The sequence below is a fragment of the Moschus berezovskii genome, chromosome 4 (assembly GCF_049115385.1).
Source record: "Moschus berezovskii isolate FMDL1 chromosome 4, NW_MosBer_1.0, whole genome shotgun sequence".
Lineage (NCBI taxonomy): Eukaryota > Metazoa > Chordata > Mammalia > Artiodactyla > Moschidae > Moschus > Moschus berezovskii.
Genome location: NC_142463.1, coordinates 88,956,447 through 88,983,637, shown reverse-complemented (window position 1 = coordinate 88,983,637; position 27,191 = coordinate 88,956,447). Strand labels below are relative to the sequence as shown.

Sequence of the window (27,191 nt, the reverse complement as noted above, 5' to 3'; positions counted from 1 at the left end):
ACCTGTCTTATTGTGGTTCCTTCTTCATGTCTTTTAGTTATAGAAGATCTTTTCTGGTAGGTCCCAGTCTTTCTGATTGATGAGTCTTCTGCAGATAGTTGTGACTTTTGGTGTGCTCGTGATAGAAGGTGAGCTCAGAGTCTTAATACTACACCATCTTGGCTGCTCTCTTTTACTGGGCTTTTTTTTTTTCCCTGTCATAACAGTTTTATCTTTAGTCATATAATTCTTAAAGACTTTACAATTATTCTTACTGTTCTCTGTTTATTTCAGTTCAGTTCAGTTCAGTCGCTCAGTCGTGTCCGACTCTTTGCGACCCCTTAAACTGCAATAAATGACCATCTGGAGAACTGCTCAACAGGATACTTCTCTAAAGTTACTCCTTGTTTTGAGCTAAGATTTGAGGTTATGCCTCAGGTATTGAGATAGTACTTTTGCAGTTTGCAGGTGCAGGTATCCTGATATAAAATGGCACTCCACCTTTGACCACACAGAGTGGCTATACTAGACCTGCCCATTTCAGGTCAAGTTATACAAGGGCCGGTCACAGCCTACTAAATGCTTAAGTTAATGAGACCTAATGGCTTTCCCCTAGACCTGTAGATTTTAAATCTTCTGAAATTTATTCTTTACCTCAAGTGGCTTAGATAACTACATCCAGACCTCTAAATCCATATAATGACTGTACACTTTTCAGGGCTTTAACTAGAGATAATTCTTTCAAATTTCCAACTTTCATTAAATATTTACTGTGTGCCAGGCAGCAAAATAGATATAAGAGACATAAAGTCAAATAAGACATGGATTCTTTCCTCAGTGACTTTATGGTCAAGCTGGACAGGAAAACAAGTAAAACACGACTGTAATATAGTAGGGGCAGACTTTACTGAGATATGTTTTAAGAATGCACATGAAGGGTATCTAAAGCAGGGTAAGCTTCCAGGAAAGGGTGACAGAAGCAAATCCACCAGGATCCCACACCATCAGTAGACTACTCAGACCCCTTCCTCAGCACCCAAGAATCCCCTGAACCATGACACAGAATACTGCAAGCTGATAGGAGGCATCTCATGAATGCTGAATTAAAGAGGAAACCAGGCACAGAAGGGCCCCCCTTCTGTAGAGACTTGATGCTAAGGATGGGAGGTGCATGAAGTGGAGATAGAAATAAACAAGCGAGCCCCACCCCCTCTACGCACACATGCATGCCCATCCATGCGGCCCTACAGTAGATAGCAGAAGAGAAAATGGACACCCCTATTCACCCAACACGGTCATTCATGACTCCAGGAAGCCAGGAGGGAATAAGACAAGACACAGCAGGTGTGAACAAGGCTTTCCTGGGGATCAGACAGGCTGGGCGGGAACCACACTGGGAAGCATGATCTGCACACCAGGCCAGGTCTGGTCTTCAGGGCAGTGCTGGGAGCTCAGAGCGGAGCGCTATGGGCCAGGGGTCTGGATGGGCTCCTCACAGAAGAAGCAACCATGAACGGGAAGGACAGCCTGGGTGGCTTCAGTGCAGGAGAAGTAATGTGGGGTGGGGGAAGAAATTTGCTAAAAATTTATGGGAAACTGAGGGGTGGAAAGGGGTGTGGGAGAGAGATAAGGGGGCCAAGAGAGCATCTAGAGTGAACAGAAGGACAAAGAAAAAGACAGAAGGTTCTGTGTGCAGGAAGGTCCATCTGGTCTCCAGGGCACTGGCTCCTCACGTCCATCTCCTGGTTGGAGGCACTACTTGTTGCCCCACACGGCAAGCTTTAGAAACATAGGGTTTGGGTGGAAGCGGCTAGACTTCATGTAGGCAGAGATCCTCTTCAGGCCCTGATGGTGGGAAAAAGAAGGTCAGGTCTCAGGTCTGCTGTCCCAATAGTGTTCATGGAGTTCTTCCTAGGTTTGGAACCTAGATATAGCCCTTCCATGTGGGGTTAAATATTAGGGGAAAATAAAGTCCTCCTGGTGTCCCCAGCTCTGCAAAGTTAAGTTTTCCAATTTCCTGTAATTCAAGCTATATCTTGATAAGACGTCACAAATGGAGACTCCACCCACCGCTGGGTGCTAGGGATGATGATATAAGTTTAGAGTCTCTATGCCACTATCCTGCAAGATGGGTTCTACTGTCACCGTTTATCAGAAGGGAAACTAGCCACACAGAAGTTAAGGACCTCTGTCATGATCACACAATTCATAAATAATATGGCTAGAATGCAGCCTGCTCCCTCTTGCCCCTTTCTCTCTCCCCATTCTGCTGCACCCCCTTGCTCACAGCTGAAAACAAAAAGAACCAGGAGGCTCACTCATCATCCAGTTATACAAAGAGTTAAGTCACTACTCAAGGAAGTCACCTACCAACAGTGTGCCAGGAAGGCAATTCAGGATAGTGGGGGAGGGGGGGAAAGATGAAATATTCTGTGATTTGGATACATGGTTCCTAGATCATTAAGATGCATCTAAGGAAGAACTCTAATCACCCAAGATTTGTGCATACATACACCCCCATATATAGAAAAGCACTAAAATCACTAACTAGAGATCCCTGGTTTTTGGTGATTAGCAGTAATCTTTTACCAAGATATATAGTTGATTATTCCTATTTCCCAGACCTCCTCCCCTATTTCTTGAAAACAGTTCCCCCAGAGCTATCTGAGAGGCTGTGTTCTAGGATGTAGTCCTCAGTCAGTTCCCCAAATAAAAGGGAAACTCACTGCTTTGCATTATGTGGGTTTTACTTTCCAGTGGACAGTTTTGCTGACCACAGAGAGTCCCAGAGGAAACTCCATCCCCTCAACAAAACTTTACAAGGATCTGGAGCCTTGCTACCAGCAGGGCCCCTTGTGTCGGTCCACCTCTCTACATATGCATACAAATTTGGGTGAATCTCTCGTGATCTCAGATTTATCATCTTGGTTGACGATCCTGAATTTTATTCAGTGGTAGATGAAAAGGTACCTCACTTCTCAGTTTAGGGATAAAGTACCCAGTGGAGAGACCCTAGGAAGGTTCAGGCTTTGTGAATAGGTCGGGCTGATTGGTGTCTTTCCTTGAACTGACTGCTTTAACACCATTGTCTGGAATATAGTGTAGATACCATATGAGAGTTCTTAGCTCCATAGATAAGGAACAGAACTCCTCCTGGCCAGGTATGGCTTTCTCAGGCAATTGAGAAGCTTGCAGCAGAGGTGGAGGCCAGTCCTCATACCACACAGCAGTCCCGTAGGGAAATCCTGTCTCTTTGTCCAGCTAGGCCAGGTTTAGGGAAGTGTGTCATATGGAGTTCCAGTCCGTAAAGGGCCTTTACTGTCTCAACCTACTTTGTATCTGCCTATACAACAAAGGCCTTTATTTTCTTAGCCTATACTAGGGGAGAAGGGAATGGCAAACCACTTCAGTATACTTGCCTTGAGAACCCCATGAACAGTATCGAAAGGCAAAATGATAAGATAGTGAATGAGGAATTCCCTAGGTCGGTAGGTGTCCAGTATGCGGAGATCAGTGGAGAAATAACTCTAGAAAGAATGAAGGGATTGAGCCAAAGCAAAACAAATACCCAGTTGTGGATGTGACTGGTGATAGAAGCAAGTTCCGATGCTGTAAAGAGCAATATTGCATAGGAACCTGGAATGTTAGGTCCATGAATCAAGGCAAATTGGAAGTGGTCAAATAGGAGATGGCAACATAGACATTCTAGGAATCAGTGAAATAAAATGGACTGGAATGGGTGAATTTAACTCAGATGACCATTATATCTACTACTGTGGGCAGGAATCCCTTAGAAGAAATGGAGTAGCCATCATGGTCAACAAAAGAGTCTGAAATGCAGTACTTGGATGCAATCTTAAAAACGACAGAATGATTTCTGTTCATTTACAAGGCAAGCCATTCAATATCACAGTAGTCCAAGTCTATGCCCCAACCAGTAATGCTGAAGAAGCCGAAGTTGAACGGTTCTAAGAAGACCTACAAGACCTTTTAGAACTAACACCCAAAAAAGATGTCCTTTTCATTATAGGGGACTGGAATGCAAAAGTAGGAAGTCAAGAAACACCTGGAGTAACAGGCAAATTTGGCCTTGGAGCACGAAATGAAGCAGGGCAAAGGCTAATAGAGTTTTGCCAAGAAAACGCACTGGGCATAGCAAACACCCTCTTCCAACAACACAAGAGAAGACTCTACACATGGACATCACCAGATGGCCAACACTGAAATCAGATTGATTATATTCTTTGCAGCCAAAGATGGAGAAGCTCTAGACAGTTAGCAAAAACAAGACCAGGAGCTGACTGTGGCTCAGATCATGAACTCCTTATGCCAAATTCAGACTTAAATTGAAGAAAGTAGGGAAAACCACTAGACCATTCAGATATGACCTAAATCAAATCCCTTATGATTATACAGTGGAAGTGAGATAGATTTAAGGGACTCGATCTGATAGATAGAGTGCCTGATGAACTCTGGACGGAGGTTCGTGACATTGTACAGGAGACAGGGACCAAGACTATCCCCATGGAAAAGAAATGCAAAAAAGCAAAATGACTGTCTGAGGAGGCCTTACAAATAGCTGTGAAAAGAAGAGAAGCGAAAAGTAAAGGAAGAAAGGAAAGATACAAGCCTCTGAATGCAGAGTTCCAAAGAATAGCAAGGAGAGATAAGAAAGCCTTCCTCAGGGATCAATGCAAAAAAATAGAGGAAAACAACAGAATAGGAAAAACAAGAGATCTTTTCAAGAAAATTAGAGATATCAAGGGAACATTTCATGCAAAGATGGGCTCGATAAAGGACAGAAATCGTATGGACCTAAACAGAAGCAGAAGATATTAAGAAGAGGTGGCAAGAATACACAGAAGAACTGTACAAAAAAGATCTTCACGATGAAGATAATCACGATGGCGTGATCACTCACCTGGAACCAGACATCTTGGAATGTGAAGTCAAGTGGGCCTTAGAGAGCATCACTTCGAACAAATCTAGTGGAGGTGATGGAATTCCAATTGAGCTATTTCAAATCTTGAAAGATGATGCTGTGAAAGTGCTGCACTCAGTATGCCAGCAAATTTGGAAAACTCAGCAATGGCCACAAGACTGGAAAAGGTCACTCTTCATTCCAATCCCAATGAAAGGGAATGTCAAAGAATGCTCAAACTACCGCACGATTGCACTCATCTCACACACTAGTAAAGTCATGATCAAAATTCTTCAAGCTAGGCTTCAGCGATATGTGAATCGTGAACTTCCAGATGTTCAAGCAGGTTTTAGAAAAAGCAGAAGAACCAGAGATCAAATTGCCAACATCCGCTGGATTATGGAGAAAGCAAGAGAGTTCGAGAAAAACATCTATTTCTGCTTCATTGACTATGCCAAGGCCTTTGACTCTGTGGATCACAATAAACTGTGGAACATTCTGAAGGAGATGGGAATACCAGACCACCTGACCTGCCTCTTGAAACACCTGTATGCAGATCAGGAAGCAGCAGTTAGAACTGGACATGGAACAACAGACTGGTTCCAAATAGCAAAAGGAGTACGTCAAGGTTGTATATTGTCAGCCTGCTTATTTAACTTATATGCAGAGTACATCATGAGGAACGCTGGGCTGGAAGAAGCACAAGTTGGAATCAAGATTGCCGGGAGAAATATCAATAACCTCAGATATGCAGATGACACCACCCTTATGGCAGAAAGTGAAGAGGAACTCAAAGGCCTCTTGATGAAAGTGAAAGAGGAGAGTGAAAAGGTTGGCTTGAAGCTCAACATTCAGAAAACAAAGATCATGGCATCTGGTCCCATCACTTCTTGGGAAATAGATGGGGAAACAGTGGAAACCATGTCAGACTTTATTTTTTGGGGCTCCAAAATCACTGCAGATGCTGATTGCAGCCATGAAATTAAAAGACGCTTACTCCTTGGAAGGAAAGTTATGACCAACCTTGATAGTATATTAAAAAGCAGAGACATTACTTTGCCAACAAAGGTCCGTCTAGTCAAGGCTATGGTTTTTCCCGTGGTCATGTATGGATGTGAGAGTTGGACTGTGAAGAAAGCTGATCACAGAAGAATTGATGCTTTTGAACTGTGGTGCTGGTGAAGACTCTTGAGAGTCCCTTGGACTGCAAGGAGATCCAACCAGTCCATTCTAAAGGAGATCAATCCTGGGTGTTCATTGGAAGGACTGATGCTAAAGCTGAAACTGCAATACTTTGGCCACCTCATGCGACAAGTTGACTCACTGGAAAAGACTCTGATGCTAGGAAAGGTTGGGGGTGGGAGGAGAAGGGGACGACAGAGAATGAGATGGCTGGATGGCATCACCAACTCTGTGGACATGAGTTTGAGTGAACTCCGGGAGTTGGTGATGGACAGGGAGGCCTGGCATGCTGTGATTCATGGGGTCGCGGAGAGTCAGACACGACTGAGCAACTGAACTGAACTGAACTGAAGAAGGTCTATGGTTAAAAGTCTAAGTGAGAGTTGAAAGGACTGGGATGAAAATTTATAAAAACTTAATGTGGTTGAATGGGCTTTATATAAGATGGTTATATCTATTTTATCCAATTATATTATAGGAATGTACAATATATTTCACTGAAGAATGCTTCCCGTGCTTGGACAGGGCATATAAATCTACCCCTCAGACAATGTTAGTTAAACATCATAAGGAAACCTACAGGATTACATGAACCCACAGAGTATGTGGGCTTCCCTGCCAGCTCAGATGCTAAAGAATCCACCTGCAATGTAGGAGACCTGGGTTTTATCCCTGGCTTGGGAAAATCCCCTGGAGAAGGGAGAAGGGAATGACTACTCATTCCAGTATTCTTGGACCTCTCTAGTGGCTCAGACAGTAAAGAATCCACCTGCAATGCAGGAGATCCAGGTTCAATCCTTGGGCCAGGAAGATCCCCAGAGAAGGGTATGGCAACCTACTCCAGTATTCTTGCCTAGAGAATTCCATGAAAAGAGGAGCCTGGTGGGCTACAGTCCATGGGGTCAAAAAAAGTTAGACACGACTGAGCAACTAACACTTTCACTTCCCTTTCACTTCACTTCTTCACAGAGTATGAGGTAAAACCTGAGGGCTAATATTTAATTAAAGAAAATAATAGAGTGGGGTTTTTTTGTTTATTTTGCCTCCAGGGTTACTATGTGTCTTGGCATGTTCCTCCTTAGGTTTATCCTGCCTGGGACTCTCTACGTTTTCTGGACTTATAAGACTGTTTACCTTCCCCATGTTAGGGAATTTTCAGCTATTGTCTCATCAGATATTTTCCCCGATCCTTTCTCTTTCTTCTCCTCTGGGAACCCTATAATGCGAACGTTGGTATGTTTAATATTGTCCCAGAGATCACATAGACTGTCCTCACTTCTTTTCTTTCTGTTTTTTTTATTATGTTCCACAAACTCACTTATCCATTCTTCAGCCTCATTTATTCTACTGTTGATTCCTTCTAGTGTATTTTTTCATTTCAGTTATTATATTGTTCATCTCTGTCTGTTCTTTAGACCTTCTACTCTTTATTAAACATTTCTTTTATAATATCTTCTTGGTTTGTGTCTTTGTTCTTTTTCCAAGATCTTGGATCATATTTACTGTCATTACTCTAAATTCTTTTCTGAGTAGATTGCCTACCTCCACTTCACTTAGTTGTCCTTCTGGGGTTTTATCTTGTTCCTTTGTCTGGGACATACTCCCCTGCCATCTCATTTTGTCTAACTTTCTGTGACTGCACTTTCCATTCCACAAGCTGCAGGCCTGTATTCTTGTTTCTGCTGTCAGCTCCCTGGTGGATGAGGCCTGTCAAAGAGGCATGTGTAAGCTTTCTGGTGGGGGGGATTGGTTCCTGCCCAGTGGTGGGTGGAGCTGGGTCTTATCCCTCTGGTGGGCAGTGCCTTCTCAAGGGGTATTTGTTGGTTTAATTAATACAGACATGTCAACTTTACTGCACCTAGGTTTAATGGTGATGGTTTAGTTGCTAAGTCATGACTGACTCTTGCAAGCCTATGGACTGTAGCCCACCAGGCTCCTCTGTCCATGGGATTTTCCAGGCAATAATACTGGAGTGGATTGCCATTTCCTTCTCCAGGCAATCTTTCCAATCCAGGAATTGAACCCAGGTTTCCTGCATTGCAGGCAGATTCTTTACCAACTGAGCTATGAGGGAAGCCTGCACCTAGGTTTACTAAAAGCCAAATAAGGTCATATAATCTCTTTTAAAAATTTCATCAGCAAGAAAAATAGCTTGTGAGGATGGCTGACTTGGTCTGATTTCTCATGAAACTTTCATGGGTAATCTAAATAACAAGTGAAGTAAAAAGATATAAATGGGGTGATAGTGATAGATAGTGATAGTGAAGTCGCTCAGTCATGTCCGACTCTTTGCAACCCCGTGGACTGTAGCCCACCAGGCTCCCCTGTCCATGGGATTCTCCAGGCAAGAATACTGGGGTGGGTTGCCATTTCCTTCTCCAGGGGATCTCCCCAACCCAGGGATCGAACCCAGGTCTCCTGCATTGCAGGCAGACGTTTTAACCTCTGAGCCACCAGGGAATATAAGACCTTTAAAATGAACTCTTTAAGAATAATTATGTTTTATGGTATGTCTACTTAAAAATAGTTTCTCCAGATCTTTGATAACTTGAAACTTTGGAGCTTTACTATATTAAGTTAAATGATGGAAATTTATTAAATAGCTAGATCATTCCCAAGCAAAATAAAATACTGAAACATTACAGAGGCTTCCTCTTAGAGGGCACAAACAAAACCTTGTGCATACCAAGAGTCAGGAGAAAGGAGCAGTGTCCCCACAAGAGACTGAGTCAGACTTGCCTGTGAGTGTCCAGGAGTCTCCAGTGGAGGCCTGGGTGGACAGTTTGGCCTCAGGCCAAACAACAGGGAGGGAACACAGCCCTGCCCATCAACAGAAAATGGGATTAAAGATTTACTGAGCATGGCCGCGCCCATCAGAACAAGGCCCAGTTTCACAAACGGTCAGTCTCTCCCATCAGGAAGACTTCATAAGCCTCTTATCCCCATTCATCAGAGGGCAGACAGAATGAAAACCACAATCACAGAAAAATAACCAAATGGATCGCATTGACCACAGCCTTGTCGAATTCTGAGAAAACAGAATTCAAGGGCTCTGACTTTGTCTTGTGGCTTTGGGGCCTGAAGGTTTAAGCCCAAGGGCATCCCACACTATGCAGTGGAGCAGAGACCTACCCATAGCCTCTGAGCTGGTATGAAAAGGCAAAATAGTATGACACTGAAAGATGAACTCCCCGGGTTGGTAGGTGCCCTATATGCTCCTGGAGAAGAGTGGAGAAATAACTCCAGAAAGAATGAAGAGACAGAGCCAAAGCGAAAACAACACCCTGTTGTGGATGTGACTGGTAATGGAAGTAAAGGCTGATGCTATAAAGAACAATATTGCATACAAACCTAGAATGTTAGGTCCATAAACCAAGGTAAATTGGAAGTGGTTAAACAGGAGATGGCAAGAGTGAACATTGACATTTTAGGAATCAGGGCACTAAAATGGACTGGAATGGGTGAATTTAATTCAGATTACCATTATATCTACTACCATGGGCAAGAACCCCTTGAAGAAATGGAGTAGCCCTTGTAGTCAACAAAAAAGTCCAAAATGCAGTACTTGGGTGAAGTCTAAAAAATGACAGAATGATCTCTGTTCATTTCCAAGGCAAAGATTTCAGTAACACAGTAATCCAAGTCTATGTCCCAACTGCTAATGCCAAAGAAGCTGAACGGTTCTATGATGACCTACAAGACCTTCTAGAACTAATACCAAAAAAAGATGTCCTTTTTATCATAGGAGACAGAACGCAAAAGTAGGAAGTCAAGAGATACCTGAAGTAACAGGCAAGTTTGGTTTTGGAGTACAAAATGAAGGAGGGCAAACGCTAACAGTGTTTTGCCAATAGACCACACTGGTGATAGCAAACACCCTCTTCCAACAACACAAGAGACGACTCTACACATGGATGTCACCACATGGTCAACACCAAAATCAGATTGATTATATCCTTTGCAGCCAAAGATGAAGAAGCTCTATACAGTCAGCAAAAACAAGACTGGAAGCTAACTGTGGCTCAGATCATGAACTCCTTATTGCAAAATTAAGACTTAAATTGAAGAAAGTAGGGGAAACCACTAGACCATTCAGGTATCCACACAAAGGCTTTGGTGTAGTCAATAAAGCAGAAGTAGATGTTTTTCTGGAACTCTCTCGCTTTTTCTATGATCCAGTGGATGTTGCAATTTGATCTCTGGTTCCTCTGCCTTTTCTAAATCTAGCTTCAACATCTGGAAGTTCTCAGTTCATGTACTGATGAAGCCTCGTTTGGAGAATTTTGAGCATTACTTTGCTAGCATGTGTGTGTGTGTGTGTGTGTGTGTGTATGTTAGTTGCTTAGTCCTGTCTGATTCTTTGCGATCCCATGGACTGTAGCCCATGAGGTTCCTCTGTCCATGGAATCTCCCAGGCAAGAATACTGGAGTCAGTTGCCATTCCTTTCTCCAGCGGTGAGATGAGTGCAGTTGTGTGGTGGTTTGAACATTCTTTGGCATTGCCTTTCTTTGGAATTAGAATGAAAACTGACCTTTCCCAGTCCTGTGGCCATTGTTGAGTTTTCCAAATTTGCTGGAATATTGAGTGTTATACTTTTACAGCATCATCTTTTAGGACTTGAAATAGCTTAGCTGGAATTCCATCACCTCCACTAGCTTTGTTTGTAGTGATGCTTCCTAAAGCACACTTGACTTTGGACTCCAGGATGTCTGGCTCTAGGTGAGTGATCACACCATCGTGGTTATCTGGGTCATGAAGATCTTTTTTGTATAGTTCTTCTGTGTGTTCTTGCCACCTCTTCTTAATGTCTTCTGCTTCTGTTAGGTCCATTCCGTTTCTGTACTTTATTGTGCTCATTTTTGCATGAAATGTTCCCTTGGTATCTCTAATTTTCTTGAAAAGATCTCTAGTCTTTCCCATTCTACTGTTTTCCTTTATTTCCTTGCATTGATCATTTAGGAAGGCTTTCTCATCTCTCCTTGCTATTCTTTGGAACTCTGCATTCATATATCTTTCCTTTTCTCCTTTACTTTCAGCTTCTCTACTTTTCCCAGCTATTTGTAAGGCCTTCTCAGACAACCAGTCTCAATTTAAGTCTGAATTTGGCAATAAGGAGTTCATGATCTGAGCCACAACAAACTGGAAAATTCTTCAAGAGATAGGAATGCCAGACCACCTTACCTGCCTCCTGAGAAATCTGTATGCAGGTCAAGAAGCAACAGTTAGAACTGGACATGGAACAACAGACTGGTTCCTAATTGGGAAAGGAGTATATCAAGCCTGTATATTGTCACCCTGCTTATTAAACTTATATGCAGAGTACATCATGCAAAATGCTGGGCTGGAAGCACAGGCTAGAATCAAGATTGCCGGGAGAAATATCAATAACCTCAGATGTGCAGATGACACCACCCTTATGATAGAAAACAAAGAAGAACTGAAGAGCCTCTTGATGAAAGTGAAAGAGGAGAGTGAAAAACTTGGCTTAAAACTCAACATTCAGAAAACAAAGATCATGGCATCTTGTCCCATCACTTCATGGCAAATAGATGGGGAGGAAACAGTGAGAGACTTTATTTTCTTAGGCTCCAAAATCACTGCAGATGGTGACTGCAGCCATGAAATTAAAAGGCGCTTTCTCCTTGGAAGAAAAGCTATGACCAACCTAGATAGCATATTAAAAAGCAGAAACGTTACTGTGCCAACGAAGGTCCATCTAGTCAAAGCTATGTTTTCTCCAGTGGTCATGTATGAATGTGAGACTTGGACTATAAAGAAAACTGAGTGCTGAAGAATTGATGTTTTTGGACTGTGTGTGGTGTTGAAGAAGACTCTTGAGGGTTCTTTGGGCTGCAAGGAGATCCAACCAGTCCATCCTAAAGGAAATCAGTCCTGAATACTCATTGGAAGGACTGATGCTGAAGCTGAAACTCCAATACTTTGGCCACCTGATGCAAAGAACTGACTCACTGGAAAAGACCCTGATGCTGGGAAAGACTAAAGGTGGGAGAAGGGGACAAGAGAGGATGAGATGGTTAGATGGCATCACCAACTCAATGGACCTGAGTTTGAGTAAGCTCCAAGAGTTGGTCATGGACAGGGAAGCCTGGCGTGTGCAGTCCATGGGGTCGCAAAGAGTCAGACATGACTGAGTCACTGAAATGAACTGACTGTAAGATATTTTGGACTATTAATAAATATGTTTGATACCACACTGACAAATTTTTATACAGAAAAAGCACATTTTTAGAAAACAAAAATAGTATTTATAAATACTAATATAAGAGACAGTTCATAACTGCTTATTTCTTCAGTTCAGTTCAGTTCAGTACTCCTTTCCCAATTTCAAACTAATCTGTTGTTCCATGTCCAGTCCTAATTGTTGCTTCTTGACCTGCATACAGATTTCTCAGGAGGCAGGTAAGATGGTATGGTATTGCCAAAAATTTTCCTCAGTTTGCTGTGATCCACACAGTCATAGGGTTTGGCATAGTCAATAAAGCAGAAGCAGATGTTTTTCTGGAATTCTGTTGCTTTTTCAGTGACCCAGTTCAGTTCAGTTCAGTCGCTCAGTCGTGTCCGACTCTTTGCGACCCCATGAATCACAGCACGCCAGTCCTCCCTGTCCATCACCAACTCCCGGAGTTCACTCAAACTCATGTCCACAGAGTCGGTGATGCCATCCAGCCATCTCATTCTCCGTCGTCCCCTTCTCCTCCCACCCCCAATCCCTCCTAGCATCAGACTCTTTTCCAGTGAGTCAACTCGTCACATGAGGTAGCCAAAGTATTGGAGTTTCAGCTTTAGCATCAGTCCGTCCAATGAACACCCAGAATTGGTCTCCTTTAGAATGGACTGGTTGGATCTCCTTGCAGTATAAGGGACTCTCAAGAGTCTTCTCCAACACCACAGTTCAAAAGCATCAATTCTTCTGTGATCAGCTTTCTTCACAGTCCAACTCTCACTTCCATCCATACATGACCACGGGAAAAACCATAGCCTTGACTAGATGGACCTTGGTTGGCAAAGTAATGCTTCTGCTCTTTAATATGCTATCTAGGTTGGTCATAACTTTCCTTCCAAGAAGTAAGTGTCTTTTAATTTCATGGCTGCAATTAGCATCTGCAGTAATTTTGGAGCCCAGAAAAATAAAATCTGACACTGTTTCCACTGTTTCCCCATCTATTTCCCATGAAGTGATGGGACCAGATGCCATGATCTTTGTTTTCTGAATGTTGAGCTTCAAGCCAACCTTTTCACTCTCCTCTTTCACTTTCATCAAGAGGCTTTTGAGTTCCTATTCACTTTCTGCCATAAGGGTGGTGTCATCTGCATATCTGAGGTTACTGATATTTCTCCTGGCAATCTTGATTCCAGCTTGTGCTTCTTCCAGCCCAGCGTTCCTCATGATGTACTCTGCATATAAGTTAAATAAGCAGGGTGACAATATACAGCCTTGACGTACTCCTTTTCCTATTTGGAACCAGTCTGTTGTTCCATGTCCAGTTCTAACTGTTGCTTCCTGACCTGCATGCAGGTTTCTCAAGAGGCAGGTCAGGTGGTCTGGTATTCCCATCTCTTTCAGAATGTTCCACAGTTTATTGTGATCCACAGAGTCAAAGGCTTTGGCATAGTCAATGAAACAGAAATAGATGTTTTTCTGGAACTCTCTTGCTTTCTCCATAATCCAGCGGATGTTGGCAATTTGATCTTTGCTTCCTCTGCTTTTTCTAAAACCTGCTTGAACATCTGGAAGTTCACGGTTCACGTATTGCTGAAGCCTGGCTTGGAGAATTTTGAGCATGATTTTACTAGTGTGTGAGATGAGTGCAATTGTGCGGTAGTTTGAGCATTCTTTGGCATTCCCTTTTTTGGGGAGTGGAATGAAGACTGACCTTTTCCAGTCCTGTGGCCATTGCTGAGTTTTCCAAATTTGCTGGCATACTGAGTGCAGCACTTTCACAGCATCATCTTTCAGGATTTGAAATAGCTCAATTGGAATTCCATCACCTCCACTAGCTTTGTTCGAAGTGATGCTCTCTAAGGCCCACTTGACTTCACATTCCAAGATGTCTGGTTCCAGGTGAGTGATCACGCCATTGTGATTATCTTCGTCGTGAAGATCTTTTTTGTACAGTTCTTCTGTGTATTCTTGCCACCTCTTCTTAATATCTTCTGCTTCTGTTAGGTCCATACCATTTCTGTCCTTTATCAAGCCCATCTTTGCATGAAATGTTCCTTTGATATCTCTAATTTTCTTGAAAAGATCTCTTGTTTTTCCTATTCTGTTGTTTTCCTCTATTTCTTTGCATTGATCGCTGAGGAAGGCTTTCTTATCTCTCCTTGCTATTCTTTGGAACTCTGCATTCAGATGCTTGTATCTTTCCTTTCCTCCTTTACTTTTCGCTTCTCTTCTTTTCACAGCTATTTGTAAGGCCTCCTCAGACAGTCATTTTGCTTTTTTGCATTTCTTAGATGTTGGCAATTTGATCTCTGGTTCCTCTGCCTTTTCTAAATTCAGCTTGAACATCTGGAAATTCATGGTTCATGTACTATGGAAGTCTGGCTTGGAGAATTTTGAGCATTACTTTGTTAGCATGTGAGATGAGTGCAATTGTGCAGTAGTTTGAGCATTCTTTGGCATTGCCTTTCTTTATGATTGGAATAAAAACTGGCCTTTTCCAGTCCTGTGGCTACTGCTGAGTTTTCCAAATTTGCTGGCATATTGAGTGCAGCACTTTCATAGCATCATCTCTTACAACTTGAAACAGCTCAGCTGGAATTCCATCACCTCCACTAGCTTTGTTTGTAGTGATGCTTCCTTAGGCCCACTTGACTTTGCATTCCAGGATGTCTGGCTCTAGGTGATTGATCACACCATCATGGTTATCTGGGTCATGAAGATCTTTTTTGTATAGTTCTTCTGTATATTCTTGCCACCTCTTCTTAATATCTTCTGCTTCTGTTAGGTCCATACCATTTCTGTCCTTTATTGTGCCCATCTTGCTTATTTTTTAGTTTTCACGAGAAACTAAGGTATTAAAAGTTAAGAATTCTAATTAATATATGTAATTAAAACTATTAAAATAAGGAAAAAAGCCTTTTCGGCAAAGGGGAATTATAAAGAATAAAAATATCACAACTATATACCAATAAAATGGACAACCTGAAGAAATGAATAAATTCTTACAAAGGTACAATCTCCCTAACTGAACCAGGAAGATAAACTATGAACAGACCAATTATGGGTGCTAAAACTGAATCTATAAATACAAAACTCCCAACAAACACACACCCAGGACCAGATGACTTCACAGGTGAATTCTACTAAACATTTAGAGAAGACTTAACACCTATCCTTCTGAAACTATTCCTGAAAATTTCAGAGGAACTACTGAACTCTTTCTATGAAGATATCATCACCCTGATCCAAAAACCAAACAAAGACATCACACAAAAAAGTATAAGTGTATAACTGGTGAACAGATATGTAAAAATTCTCAGCAAAATACTAGCAAACTAATCCGATAATAGATTAAAAGGATCATACACCATGAATAAGTGAGATTATCCAGGGATACAGGATTTTTCAGTATCCATAAATCAACAACTGAAACACTGTATCAACAAATTAAGAATAAAAACCATCTGATCACCTCAACAGATGTAGAAAAAGTTAATGATGAAATTCAAATTCCATTTATGGTAATAAAAATAATAAAAGAAAAGAGATTCCCTGGCGGTCTAGTGGTTAAGAATTCTCTTGCCAATGCAGGAAACACAGGTTTAATCCCTGGTCTGGGAAGATTCCATGTGCTGTGCAGCAACTAAGCCTGTGTGCCACAACTACTGAGCCAGCAGTCTAGAACCTACAAGCTGCAATGACTGAGCCCACAACCACTGAAGCCCATGTGCCTAGAGCCTGTGCTCCACAACAAGAGAAGCCACCACAATGAGAAGCCTGTGCACCGCAACAAAGAGTAGCCCCCACTCACTGCAACTAGAGAAAGTCCACGTGCTGCAATTAAGGCCCAACACAGCCAAAACTAAATAATCTTTAAAGAGATACCATTCTTTAAAAAAAAAAGCTCCCCATAAAGTGGGCATAGAGGGAACATACCTCAACATAGGCTATGTATAAGAAACCCACAGCTAGCATAATACTCAATGTTGAAAAGCTGAAAGCATGCTCTCTAACATCAGGAACAAGACAAGGATGCCCACTCTCACTACTTTTATTCGATATAGTTTTGAAAGTACTAGCCACAAGCAATAGGCAAGAAATAAAAGGAATCCAAATTGGAAAGGAAGAAGTAAAACTGTCACTGTTACCATACATAGAATATCCTAAAGATGCTATCAGAAAACTAGTAGAGCTCATCAATGAAGTCAGTAAAGTTGCAGGATACAAAATTAATAAACAGAAATCTCGTGCATTCCTATACACTAACAATAAACTATCAGAAAGCAAATAAGGAAACAACCCTTTTTGCCATCACATCGAAAAGAATATCAAAAATATCTAGGCATAAACTTATCTAAAGAGGCAAAACACGTGGACTTGGAAAGCTATCAGATACTAATGAAAGAAATCAAAGATGACACAAACAGATGGAAAAACATACCATGTTCTTGGATTGAAAAAATCAATATTGTCAACATGACCATATTACTCAAGGCAATCTACAGAGTCAATGCAACCTCTATCAAATTACCAATGGCATTTTTCATAGAACTAGAGCAAAAAAAAAAAATTTTAATTTGTATGGAGACACAAAAGACTCCAAATAGCCAAAAGAATCTTGAGAAAGAAAAATGTAGCTAGAGGAATCAGGTTCCCTGACTTCAGACTATACTACAAAGCTACAGTCATCAAAACAGTATGGTACTGAAATAAAAGTAGAAATATAGATCACTGGAACAGGATAGAAAACCCAGAAATAAACCTACTCACCTACGATCAATTAATATATGACAAAGGTGACAAGACTACACAATGTTGGAAAAACAGTCTCTTCAACAAATGATGCTGGGAAAACAGGACAGCTACATGTAAAACAATGAAATTTGAACATTCTTTAATACCATACACAAAAATAAACTCAAAATAGAACCAAAGACCTAAATGTGAGACTGGACACTATAAAACTCCTAGAGGAAAACAGAGGCAGAACACTCTGACATAAATTGCAGCAATATCTTTTTTGATCTGACTCCCAGAATAATGGAAATAAAAACAAAAAATAAACAAATGAGACCAACTTGAAAACTTTTGCACAGCAAAGGAAACAATAAACAAAATGAAAAGACAACCCACAGATTGGGAGAAAAATTTGCAAATGATGTGACCTGACAAAGGATTAGTCTCCAAATTTTATAAACAGCGTATGATGCTTAACAGCATCAAAACAAACAACTCAGTCAACAAATGGGCAGAGGACCTAAATAGACATTTCTCCAAAGAAGACATACAGATGGCCAAGAGGCACATGAAAAACTAATTATTCAAGAAATGAAAATCAAAACTACAATGAGATATCACCTCATACCAGTCAGAATGGCTATCATCAAAAAATCCAAACAATAAATGCTAGAGAGGGTGTGGAGAAAAGGGACTCCTCCTATACTGTTGGTGGGAATGTAAACTGGTACAGTTATTATGGAGAACAGTATGCAAGTAACTTAAAAAGTAAAAATAGAGCTACTATATGCTGACAATCACATTCCTGGGCATATATCCAGAAAAAAACTTGATCTGTAGGGATTCATGCACACCAATATTCATTGCAGCACTGTCTACAATAGCCAAGACGTGGAAGCAACCTAAATGTCCATTGACAGATGAATAAGAAGATGAGTTCCATACATACAATGGAATACTCAGCCATTAAAAAGAATGAAATAAGGCCATTTGCAGCAACATGGATGGACCTAGAGAGTGTCATACTGAGTGAAGTCAGTCAGACAGAGAAGGAGAAATATCGTACGACATCTGTTATATATGGAATCTGAAAAGAAATGATATGAATGAACTTACTTATGAAACAGAAAGAGACTCAAAGACTTAGAGAATAACCTTAGGTTGCCAGGGAGAAGGATGGGGGGATGGAATAGTTAGGGAATTTGGGATGGACATACACACACTGCTATATGTAAAATGCATAACCAATAAGGATCTACTGTATAGCACATGGAACTCTACTCAATGTTATGTGGCAGCCTAGATGAAAGGGGGAGTTTGGGAGAGAAGGGATACATATATATATGGCTGAGTCCCTTTGCTATTAACTTGAAACTATCATGACACTGTTAATCAGCTATACCCCAATATAAAATAAAAGGTTTTTAAAAAATGGTCAGAAGACCTAGACATTTCCAAAGAATACATACAGATGACCAACAGGAACATGAAAATATGTTCAATATTGCTAATTATTGGAGAAATGCAAATCAAAACTATAATGATACATCACCTTACACAAGTCAGAATGCCCATCATCAGAAGGTCTATAAATTGTAAATAATAATAGAGGATGGAGAAAAGAGAACCCTCCTACAGTGGGGTGGGAATATGAAATGGTGCAGATGCTATGGAGAACAATATTGAAGTTCCTTAAAAAACTAAAACTAGAGTTACCATATGATCCAGCAATCCCACTCCTGGGCATGGATCCAAAGAAAATTCTAATTCAAAAAGATACATGCACCCCTATGTTCACAGCAGCATGATTTACAATACCCTAGACATGGAACCAACCTAAGTATTCATCAACATATAAATGGATAAAGAAGATGTGGTGTGTATGTGTCTGTGTACAATGGAATACTACTCAGGAATAGAAAAGAATGAAATAGTGCCATTTGCAGCAACATAGATGGACCTAGAGATAATAACACTAAGTGAAATAAGTCAGATAGAGAAAGACAAATGTCATATGTATCCCTTATATATGGAATCTAAAATTATAATAAAAATGAACTTATTCACATAACAGAAACAGACTCACAGACATAGAAAATAAATTTACGGTTACCAAAGGGGAAAGAGGGGGAATAAATTAGGAGTTTGCCACTAACAGATACACACTACCATATATAAAGTAAGCAATGAGGACCTACTGTATATCACCAGGGACTATATTTAATGTCTTGTAACAAACTATGATGGAAAAGAATATGAAAAAGTATATATATACTGAATTATATATAATTGAAACACTTTGCAGTACACTTGAAACAGTACAAAACTTGAATCAAATATACTTCAATTTAAAAATAAAATGGAAATGTACTTTGTTAAGGGAAAATAAAGTGATTTTGTGCTAAAGCTGATTCTTTCTCTTTTATTCCTTTTTTTTTTTTAAAAAAAAGCTAGTTATTTCTAAATGGGAAAGAAGATGAGAGACAAAATAATATGATATAGAAAGTTGTAAAAGGCTTGTGAGAAAGAAAAATAACTTTAGAAAGGAATTCTATGTGTAGTCCAGTCTGGCTAAGATTAGAATGAGTTTAACTAAGTAAATAAAGTTCAGTATTAAATGTCAGGTGGCACAAAACTAGAATCTGACTTTTCTTTCCATTGAGAGTATAAAGTTTTCTTGAAATATTGATCTTTTGGTAACAATGTAAAACGTTTCTTTACCTCTTAAGTGATCTATTATAATTTCACATATTTTGACTTTAAAATCTTTTACTGTCTCTTTGGTTAAGTGAATAAGTGTTTACTGGGACCTATGATCCTACTTTATCAAGTGCTATAAAAACTTGATATCTTTGACAAACCTTCCCCAAGTCGAATTCTAAATGAGGTTCTTTTGACATCTAACTCACTTTGGAATGCTTCAGCTGCTGCTGCTGCTGCTAAGTCACTTCAGTTGTGTCCGACTCTGTGCGACCCCATAGACAGCAGCCCACCAGTTGCCCCCGTCCCTGGGATTCTCCAGGCAAGAACACTGGAGTGGGTTGCCATTTCCTTCTCCAATGCATGAAAATGAAAAGTAAAAGTGAAGTCGCTCAGTTGCGTCCGACTCAGCGACCCCATGGACTGAAGCCTGCCAGGTTTCTCCGTCCACGGGATTTTCCAGACAAAAGAGTACTGGAGTGGGGTGCCATTGTTTTCTCAGAGGGCCCTAAAATAACTCAAAGAGAGATACTAATTACACTTTTCGGTATATTAAGTAACATGGGAAATGTTGTCAAATGAGTTATAATGAACACATTTAGATTATACTATATAGGTAATTATTATTATATAAAATTACTGAAAGTATCCTGGCATCTTATGTCATAATTCTAGTTATTGTATTGAAATTTTGTGTGCCTCAGAAATGACCAAACTTCACTGACAGTTATATTATAATCAGATCACTTGTCTTTCGACATTTATGGGCAGTTATTGTTTTACTCTGATTCTTTTTAAAAGAATGTAGATCTTAAAGATTCATAAAAAGGACCTTTTTACAAATTCACATTTCTGGTAACTTTTAAATGATCCCACTGAACCGAGTGAAAAACTTACAAAACTGTAAATGGAAAACCTGATGGCTTCATAAAACTACTAACAGAAAAAGTCAAGGTCAGCAAGATTTAATTCCATGGCACTGAATGAACTGAATTTATAATTTTATGGCTGTTTGAAATATTGCTGGCTTTTAATCTTTGTTCTCTGGACATGAGGAAACATTTCCTCTTATGCCTACTAACTTGCAGCAAGTTGATAAAGTATACCTTTGCAAACAAAGATGGAGCATTTATCTTTTTCTTTCTATCTAATCCCTCCAGCATTTGGCCTCTCCAACTGGCCCCTCTCCGGACTTGATGGCTTCTCGTGATCTAGACTGCAACCAGTTATATTAATCATTGTTTTAATTTATTCTCTTTGCTGTTTTCAGACTATTCATGCTTTGTTTCCTTCATTGCTGTACTGTGACCTTAAAAATGTTACTAGCTATATTACTTATACCTTAATTATTTTATAAGATTATTGTTTCTTGCATTACCTTCTGTGCAGCCAGGTTTCTGATCGAGTTAATGATGGTAAATCTCTATATATCACAAATATACCTCCATACTGGTTTCTCAGGTGGCCCTAGTGGTAAAGAACTGGCCTGCCAGTGCAGGAGACATACGAGATGTAGGTTCGATCCCTCAGTTGGGAAGATCTCCTGGAGGAGGGCTTCACAGCCCACTCTAGTATTCTTGCCTGTATAATCCCCATGGACAGAAGAGCCTGGCAGACTACTGTCCATGGGCTCACAAAGAGTCAGACACAATTGAAAAGACTTAGCACACACACAGCTCTATATAAAATTAATTGTAATGGTGCAACTGTAGATATGGGAAGAAGTGACAAAGGGAAACATATCCTGGGTCATAATAGACTGGTTAGTAAGACAGATGATCCAGAGAAGTTTTAGTATATTAACAGTGTCTGATATAGCATAGAAATGACCAATCAATGAAGTCCTTGTCTGACCTAGAAATGAGCCTTCCTAGCACCATGGGACAAATTGGTGATGAAATGCCTCCCAAACCTTGGTCAAATTTATGGCCTAAAGAAGCTGTAAACAAAAGAACAGAGTCTCATTCACTACCTGGCTAAGGAAAGGACTAAGCTGCAACCCACTGCAATCACTCACAGACTGTGTGCCTTAAGGGGAGTTCAGGATGGAGAAAACCAGGATGAAACATTCTGTGTTTTGGACACAGGGTCCCCTAGAGAGTTGGGTTGCATCTTGAATGAAGAATTAGAAAGACCCGAGATTCACCCGTCTTCCTACACATAGAAAAGCATTAAGATCATTAACTTGAGATGTTGGTTTTTTGATGATTAGAAGCAATCTTTTACCAACATGTATATTTGACGATGTCATGAAAAAAATGCACAACCTAAAAGTTGAGAATTATGTTTTATACTGTAATTCTCTGAGGACTTCAGAGCAGTCTCTTAGAGCTATCTGAGAGGCTGCTTCCTGGGCTTGAAGAGGTAAGGAAGGAGCCAGGATATATAGGAGTTTTGTAACAAAACCAAGTAGTTGGAATATCAAAAGATGACTGTTAATTAAAGAAAATCAGACATCTCAAGTTAATGAATTTAGCACTGTTTTGTGTATAAGAAGCTGCAAAAGTGTGGGCTCACTGAAATCGTTACTTTGATATGTACCTCAGCTATCTGAGGCTAGTATCCTGTGTTTTCCCATCCTGAGTCTCTGCTGGGTATACTGCTGGGTACGGCTGCAGTGGATGATGGCTAGGTGGTGGGTACTGGGTTTCCATCCTGAATTCCCTCAGGGCCCCCCACAGGGAATAAATATAATGCAATGGCTTGATGGCTGCAACATCCTTTATTTACTGCCTTTGGCAGGCAAATTTTTTGTTCTCAACTATATTTTTTCAAGGTGAAAATTTATATATCTACTGTCTTCTAACTTACCTCTTCATAGCAGTTACTCAGAGCTCTCTGAGAGGCTGTCACATTGGCTACAAGTCCTCAGTAAGACCCCCAAATAAGACTGAAACTCACTGCATTTACACTGTAGCTTTTTATTGTCTCCTCCCTGCACTCCCCAGGGGACATCTCCCTGCAGAACAACTTCTTTACATTCTGCAAAACAATTCTCTTTGTCAGAAGGAAGCTCTTGGCTTTCCAGGGCTTGACCACAGGTGGACCCCCAAGCACAACAAAGGGACTTAGAGAGTAGATTAACAGCTTGAAAGAGACACCAGATCTCATCCAGCAAAATGTGGATGAAAGGTGATAGGAGGTGTGGAGCAGCAAGACTAGGCCAGGCCACACTCTAATTCTTCCACTTAAAGGACACAGACCAACTGCCTGGCCCAGGACCTGAGCCCATTCTCACTGAGCCCCAACCTCCCTCATCCCCAGTCCTGCTGCAGCCAACAGGGCGGTGAGATGCTCAGGTGCACCTGTGCACCATCTTCCCAAAACAAACAGTGCCCGAGGGTTCGCAGGACTCCAAAGACCTAGGGCTGCCTGCACCGCACAGCGCAGGCCCCAACAGGCCACATACTGCTGCCCACATCTGTCCCACATCCTCCCTGCTGGGCAGTCATCCCGGTTTTTGCAAAAGTCTCAGGGCAACAAGCCTTGGACCAAAACCACAGCTGAAGAGAACTGGCTGAAGCAGCAGATTTCATGATGGGAGTGGGAATACAAAACAAGATTGTAGGCTGAAAAACATGGGACTGGAGCTTCAAATTCCCAAATCCATCATAATGAGACTTTCTTACTCTCCAGGTGGTAGATTGAGGGTGAATGATGAACTGGGAGGTGCAGTCAGACTGCGCTCCTCTAGAACCAAGGTGGCTCCATGCACACCACACAGCTCGGGGTTCCTATAGTTCTCCAGCAGCACTGAGCCCCAGAGGCTGGGTGACAGGACTACGTGACGTCTGCATCTCCCTATGCCTGACATAGTGCCTCATAGAGGGAAAAGGATCAGATCAGTGAATGTAACTTAAAAGGATGTACTACCCCATCTCGGAGATGGAATCTTGGGTAAGTGGAAGGAAGAAAGAAGGAAGGCATGGAGGGAAGGAAAGTGCCCGTCATAAGAGGCATCCTTATAAAATCTTCCCAAGAAGGCACCAGTGGAAGAAAATCCCAGCACCATTTACATTCCTGGAAATCTCAGTACAACCACAGAGAGGGAGCAAAAGCCAGAGAGCCTTCTGGAGAGCAGGAGAAAATATTGTTTGTGTTTTTATTACTTCATATCAACCCTATTGTGTCTCAACTCTACAAATGCCAGCTGCTTGCAAACTCCTGAAGATTCTGCTTCATCCACACTTTCCAGAGCTGTGAACCCAGTCAACAAAGGAACCTGAGCTTTTTTTCATTTTCATACGAGACACAGAGAGCCACTGACTGCTGCCCATGGAAGCCAGACACTCTGAGTGGGAGCCCAGCACAGTCTGTACTGGTTCTGTGACCTTCAGAAATTACTTATCCTTTCAGCTTAATTCCTTAGTGGTAAAATGGAGACAATAATTATTCTACCATGTAGGAATGTTATAAAGGTTAAATCTGACACAATATAGGTGAGCTGCTGAGCAGAGATCCTAGAATAAACCAAGTTCTCAATAAATTCTATTTCTCATTGTAGTTCCAACTAGGAAAGCATCAGAAAGTAAAGGGAAGAGAAGAGAGATATAAATAGTAGGAGGACCAGGGGAATCACCTCAAAATGGGTAATGAAGTCTTTCAAGTTTGGAAATTCATCCAGACATGTGGGTTCAAACATGCGGTGCCGGTCAAGGACATCATAAGCCAGGAAATCCACATAAGTGAGCTGCAGAAAGACAAAGTATGAATGTACAACAACCTCTGAGTAAGAAAAAAATACCAGTTCTCCCTCCTCTGAAGCCATCCCACTGACCTTGTCCCCTGCAAACCAAGGCCTCTTCCCCAGAAAATCTGAGAAGAGCTTCATCTTTTCAGGGATCTCCTTCAAGTAACCAGGCTTCAGTTTCTCCTAGACAAAAAACATCTGTCACCACTCCCAGACATAGACTCCCTGACAGAGTGCAGGCCTCCCAGGGTTGTGTCTGATCCCAGCTGCAGGTGAGCAGCAACGTCCCCTGACTGCACCTGGGTTCATGCCCACACTGCAATTCAACCCACCTGTGTTCACTAAACTCCTATGGGTACCACCTCCTATCTGTGAGAGGCAATGGGAAAGCAAAGGGCAAAACCATACTCTCCCTGAATGTGTCACCACTCAGCTCCAGACATCTGCTCTGGGTCAGACCAGCAGTGCTATGAGACCTGGCAGAGCTCGGTCCTCAGACCTTAGGCCAATCAACACTAAAATGACTAGGAAAGAAGTCCTACATTCCAGTGTGGGTGACAAGAATGATGTGGACTCCTGGGCAGTTTCTGGACAGCTGGGGACAATTTGAGAACTTGAAAGGAAGGAGGGAGAGGAACAAAGTCTGGCCCTGTGCTGCCTACAAGACACACATCCTGAGCCCTGAGATGCCAGGAAGGAGGACCTGAGCTAATGAGGTAAATACCATCTAGGAACTGACTTTCCACCCAGGGGAGGCTGGACTGTTCCTAAGACTGGTGGAAATTAGAGTTTGCATTTTATGTTCTAGGGGTTCTGAGAGTCACTCTGGGGATTCTGTGGGGACAAACTTGGTAGATCAGTAGCACCAAATGGTTCAAATGGCAAAAGGACCAGTGTAGATGGGACCCTGTCCTGCATTTAAACTCTGTGCAACCCAGCCCAGTGGGAGGGGACTCACAAAGTCAGGGCTGTAACAGATCCTGGCCATGTGCAAGCGGACATCCATAGTCTGGTTCTCCAAAATGTCCACACGGATCTTCTCCTCCTCTGTCTCCCCACCTGTGGCCACACAACAGAGACTCACCCTCAGCATCCCACTCCAGCCCAGCCCAGGGGGGTAGGCATGTGTTCCCCAGCCCCACTTACACATGTTGTGCTTACGAGCGATGTAGCGAAGGATGGCATTGCTCTGGGTGAGCTTGTGAGCTCCATCAATTAAGTAGGGCAACTGGAAGAACAACAGGGCTTTTGTTGTGCAACACACAGGAGTCTGTGTTTGGAATACCAGACTCCCCTTCACCCCATCCCTTGACCAAGTGCAGAGATGAAACCTGGCACTCGCAGAGCCTGGCCCATGGTAGACACTAAATAATATGCTGTAAAATGGAGGGATGATCTGGGACACAGAGCATCATAAAAGGGTAGGGGAGAGAACCAGGAGGCTGAGAGACAGAGCAGAAGGCACCAGATTCTGAAACTTCTAAGCCAGGAAAGGAGATGGATGGAGACACTGTCCACTTCTTCCCACAGACCCCCAGCTCCTGCACCTACATTGGGGAAGTCCAGGCCCAGCTTGAATTTTTCATTCAGCCACTGGCTTCTGTCATAGTCGGGAGCTGAGGAAAAGAACATACAGTGAAACAAATTTCCCGAGTCCAGCCCTCCTTCCCAGGGGACCCACCGAGGAGTCAGAGGCAAAATTCCCTGAACTGGTGGATGTGGATTCAGAATCACCAATCTCACATGGAGCTTTGGGGAAAAACACACTTATAAGGCTTGGAACCTACCTGAGTGAGGCTTACACAGAGTTAGTGCAACATTAACAGGAGCCCATGACTGATACAGGGCCTAGCTATGGGCTCTCATGTCCTTCCTTGGAGGCCAGCTGCACCCTCAAAGGGTTTGGGAAGGGGCAGGCCTCTGCTCCAGCTGGTGGAGGGCAAGGGGCAACAGAGGCAACAGAGACAAGGATATGAGCGGCTTGGCACCAAATCAGCATGACTTGGCCAGAAGTCAGGACATGAAAAGGATGCTATTACCGTCCCCCATCACGTACTTCTTCTCCTCATAGTTGGAGTCTGTATACTCCAGGAGCAGGCGGATGGCATGTGCCAGCTGGGAGAGATGCCAGGACAGAGGGCAGTTGTCAGGTCTTGACTGCCAAACTCTCACTGCTCCAAGTCGCTTCCACACTCCCAACCCTCTCCCTTCACCACCACCCCCAACCCTGCATGGGCACCCCCCACCCACCCACCCACACACACACAGACACATTCCAACACCCAGGTAAGATGGTGGGACTAAGGAAAGGGACTCTGCTGCAGCAAGCCCTGTGGAAGCTTTTGGTTGAACCAGTCCCACTGCCCAGGATTTACCCATCCACCTCCATCTTCCCAGCCCTTGTGGAGCCCCGCTTACCCCACGGATGTCCCAGTAACCCAGGATCATGGGCATGGTGCAGGTTATGACGCTCAGAGTGCAGGAGCTCCAGGACAGCTGGACTTGAAACTTATCCTGTGACCCGGGGGCAAGGCGGGCCTGGCAGGACCAGCCCCTCTTTTCGGTCCCAACCCCGGCACAGACCCTGACTCAGCCTCAGACAGGCAGAGCAAGGACTATTCCTATCTCTTAGCAGAAGGAATTGGAAGCCAAGCTCTGGGCGCCTAGAAGATTAGGGCCACCCGGGTTGGGCTCGCCTGGTTCCTATCTCGAGTCAGCCCTTGACTATTCAGGGGAGATGGCAGTGCCCTCAGAGAAGCAAGCCTGAATCATAACAAGAGCAAGGCTCCTCCCTCTC

The 27,191-nt window shown here is 42.3% G+C and overlaps 1 protein-coding gene across 4 annotated transcripts; it reads right to left on the bottom strand.

The window, feature by feature from the left end:
* Window positions 1-805: 805 nt before the first annotated feature.
* LOC129541074 (glutathione S-transferase Mu 1-like) lies at window positions 806-27,191 on the bottom strand. 4 transcript variants are annotated; one of them, XM_055402742.2, is made up of 8 exons: window positions 26,813-27,183; window positions 26,434-26,509; window positions 25,946-26,010; window positions 25,556-25,622; window positions 25,353-25,453; window positions 24,482-24,577; window positions 24,284-24,394; window positions 806-1,824 (listed from the first exon to the last, which is right to left on the bottom strand). In XM_055402742.2, the coding sequence occupies exons 1-8, from the start codon at window positions 26,846-26,848 to the stop codon at window positions 1,735-1,737; spliced, it is 642 nt and encodes a 213-aa protein (XP_055258717.2). In that variant the 5' UTR covers window positions 26,849-27,183; the 3' UTR covers window positions 806-1,734. The 4 variants fall into 4 exon arrangements, with proteins under 4 accessions (XP_055258717.2, XP_055258718.2, XP_055258716.2 ...); XM_055402743.2 differs by having other exon boundaries at window positions 25,541-25,622; window positions 26,451-26,509; window positions 26,813-27,181; XM_055402741.2 differs by having other exon boundaries at window positions 25,541-25,622; window positions 26,813-27,179.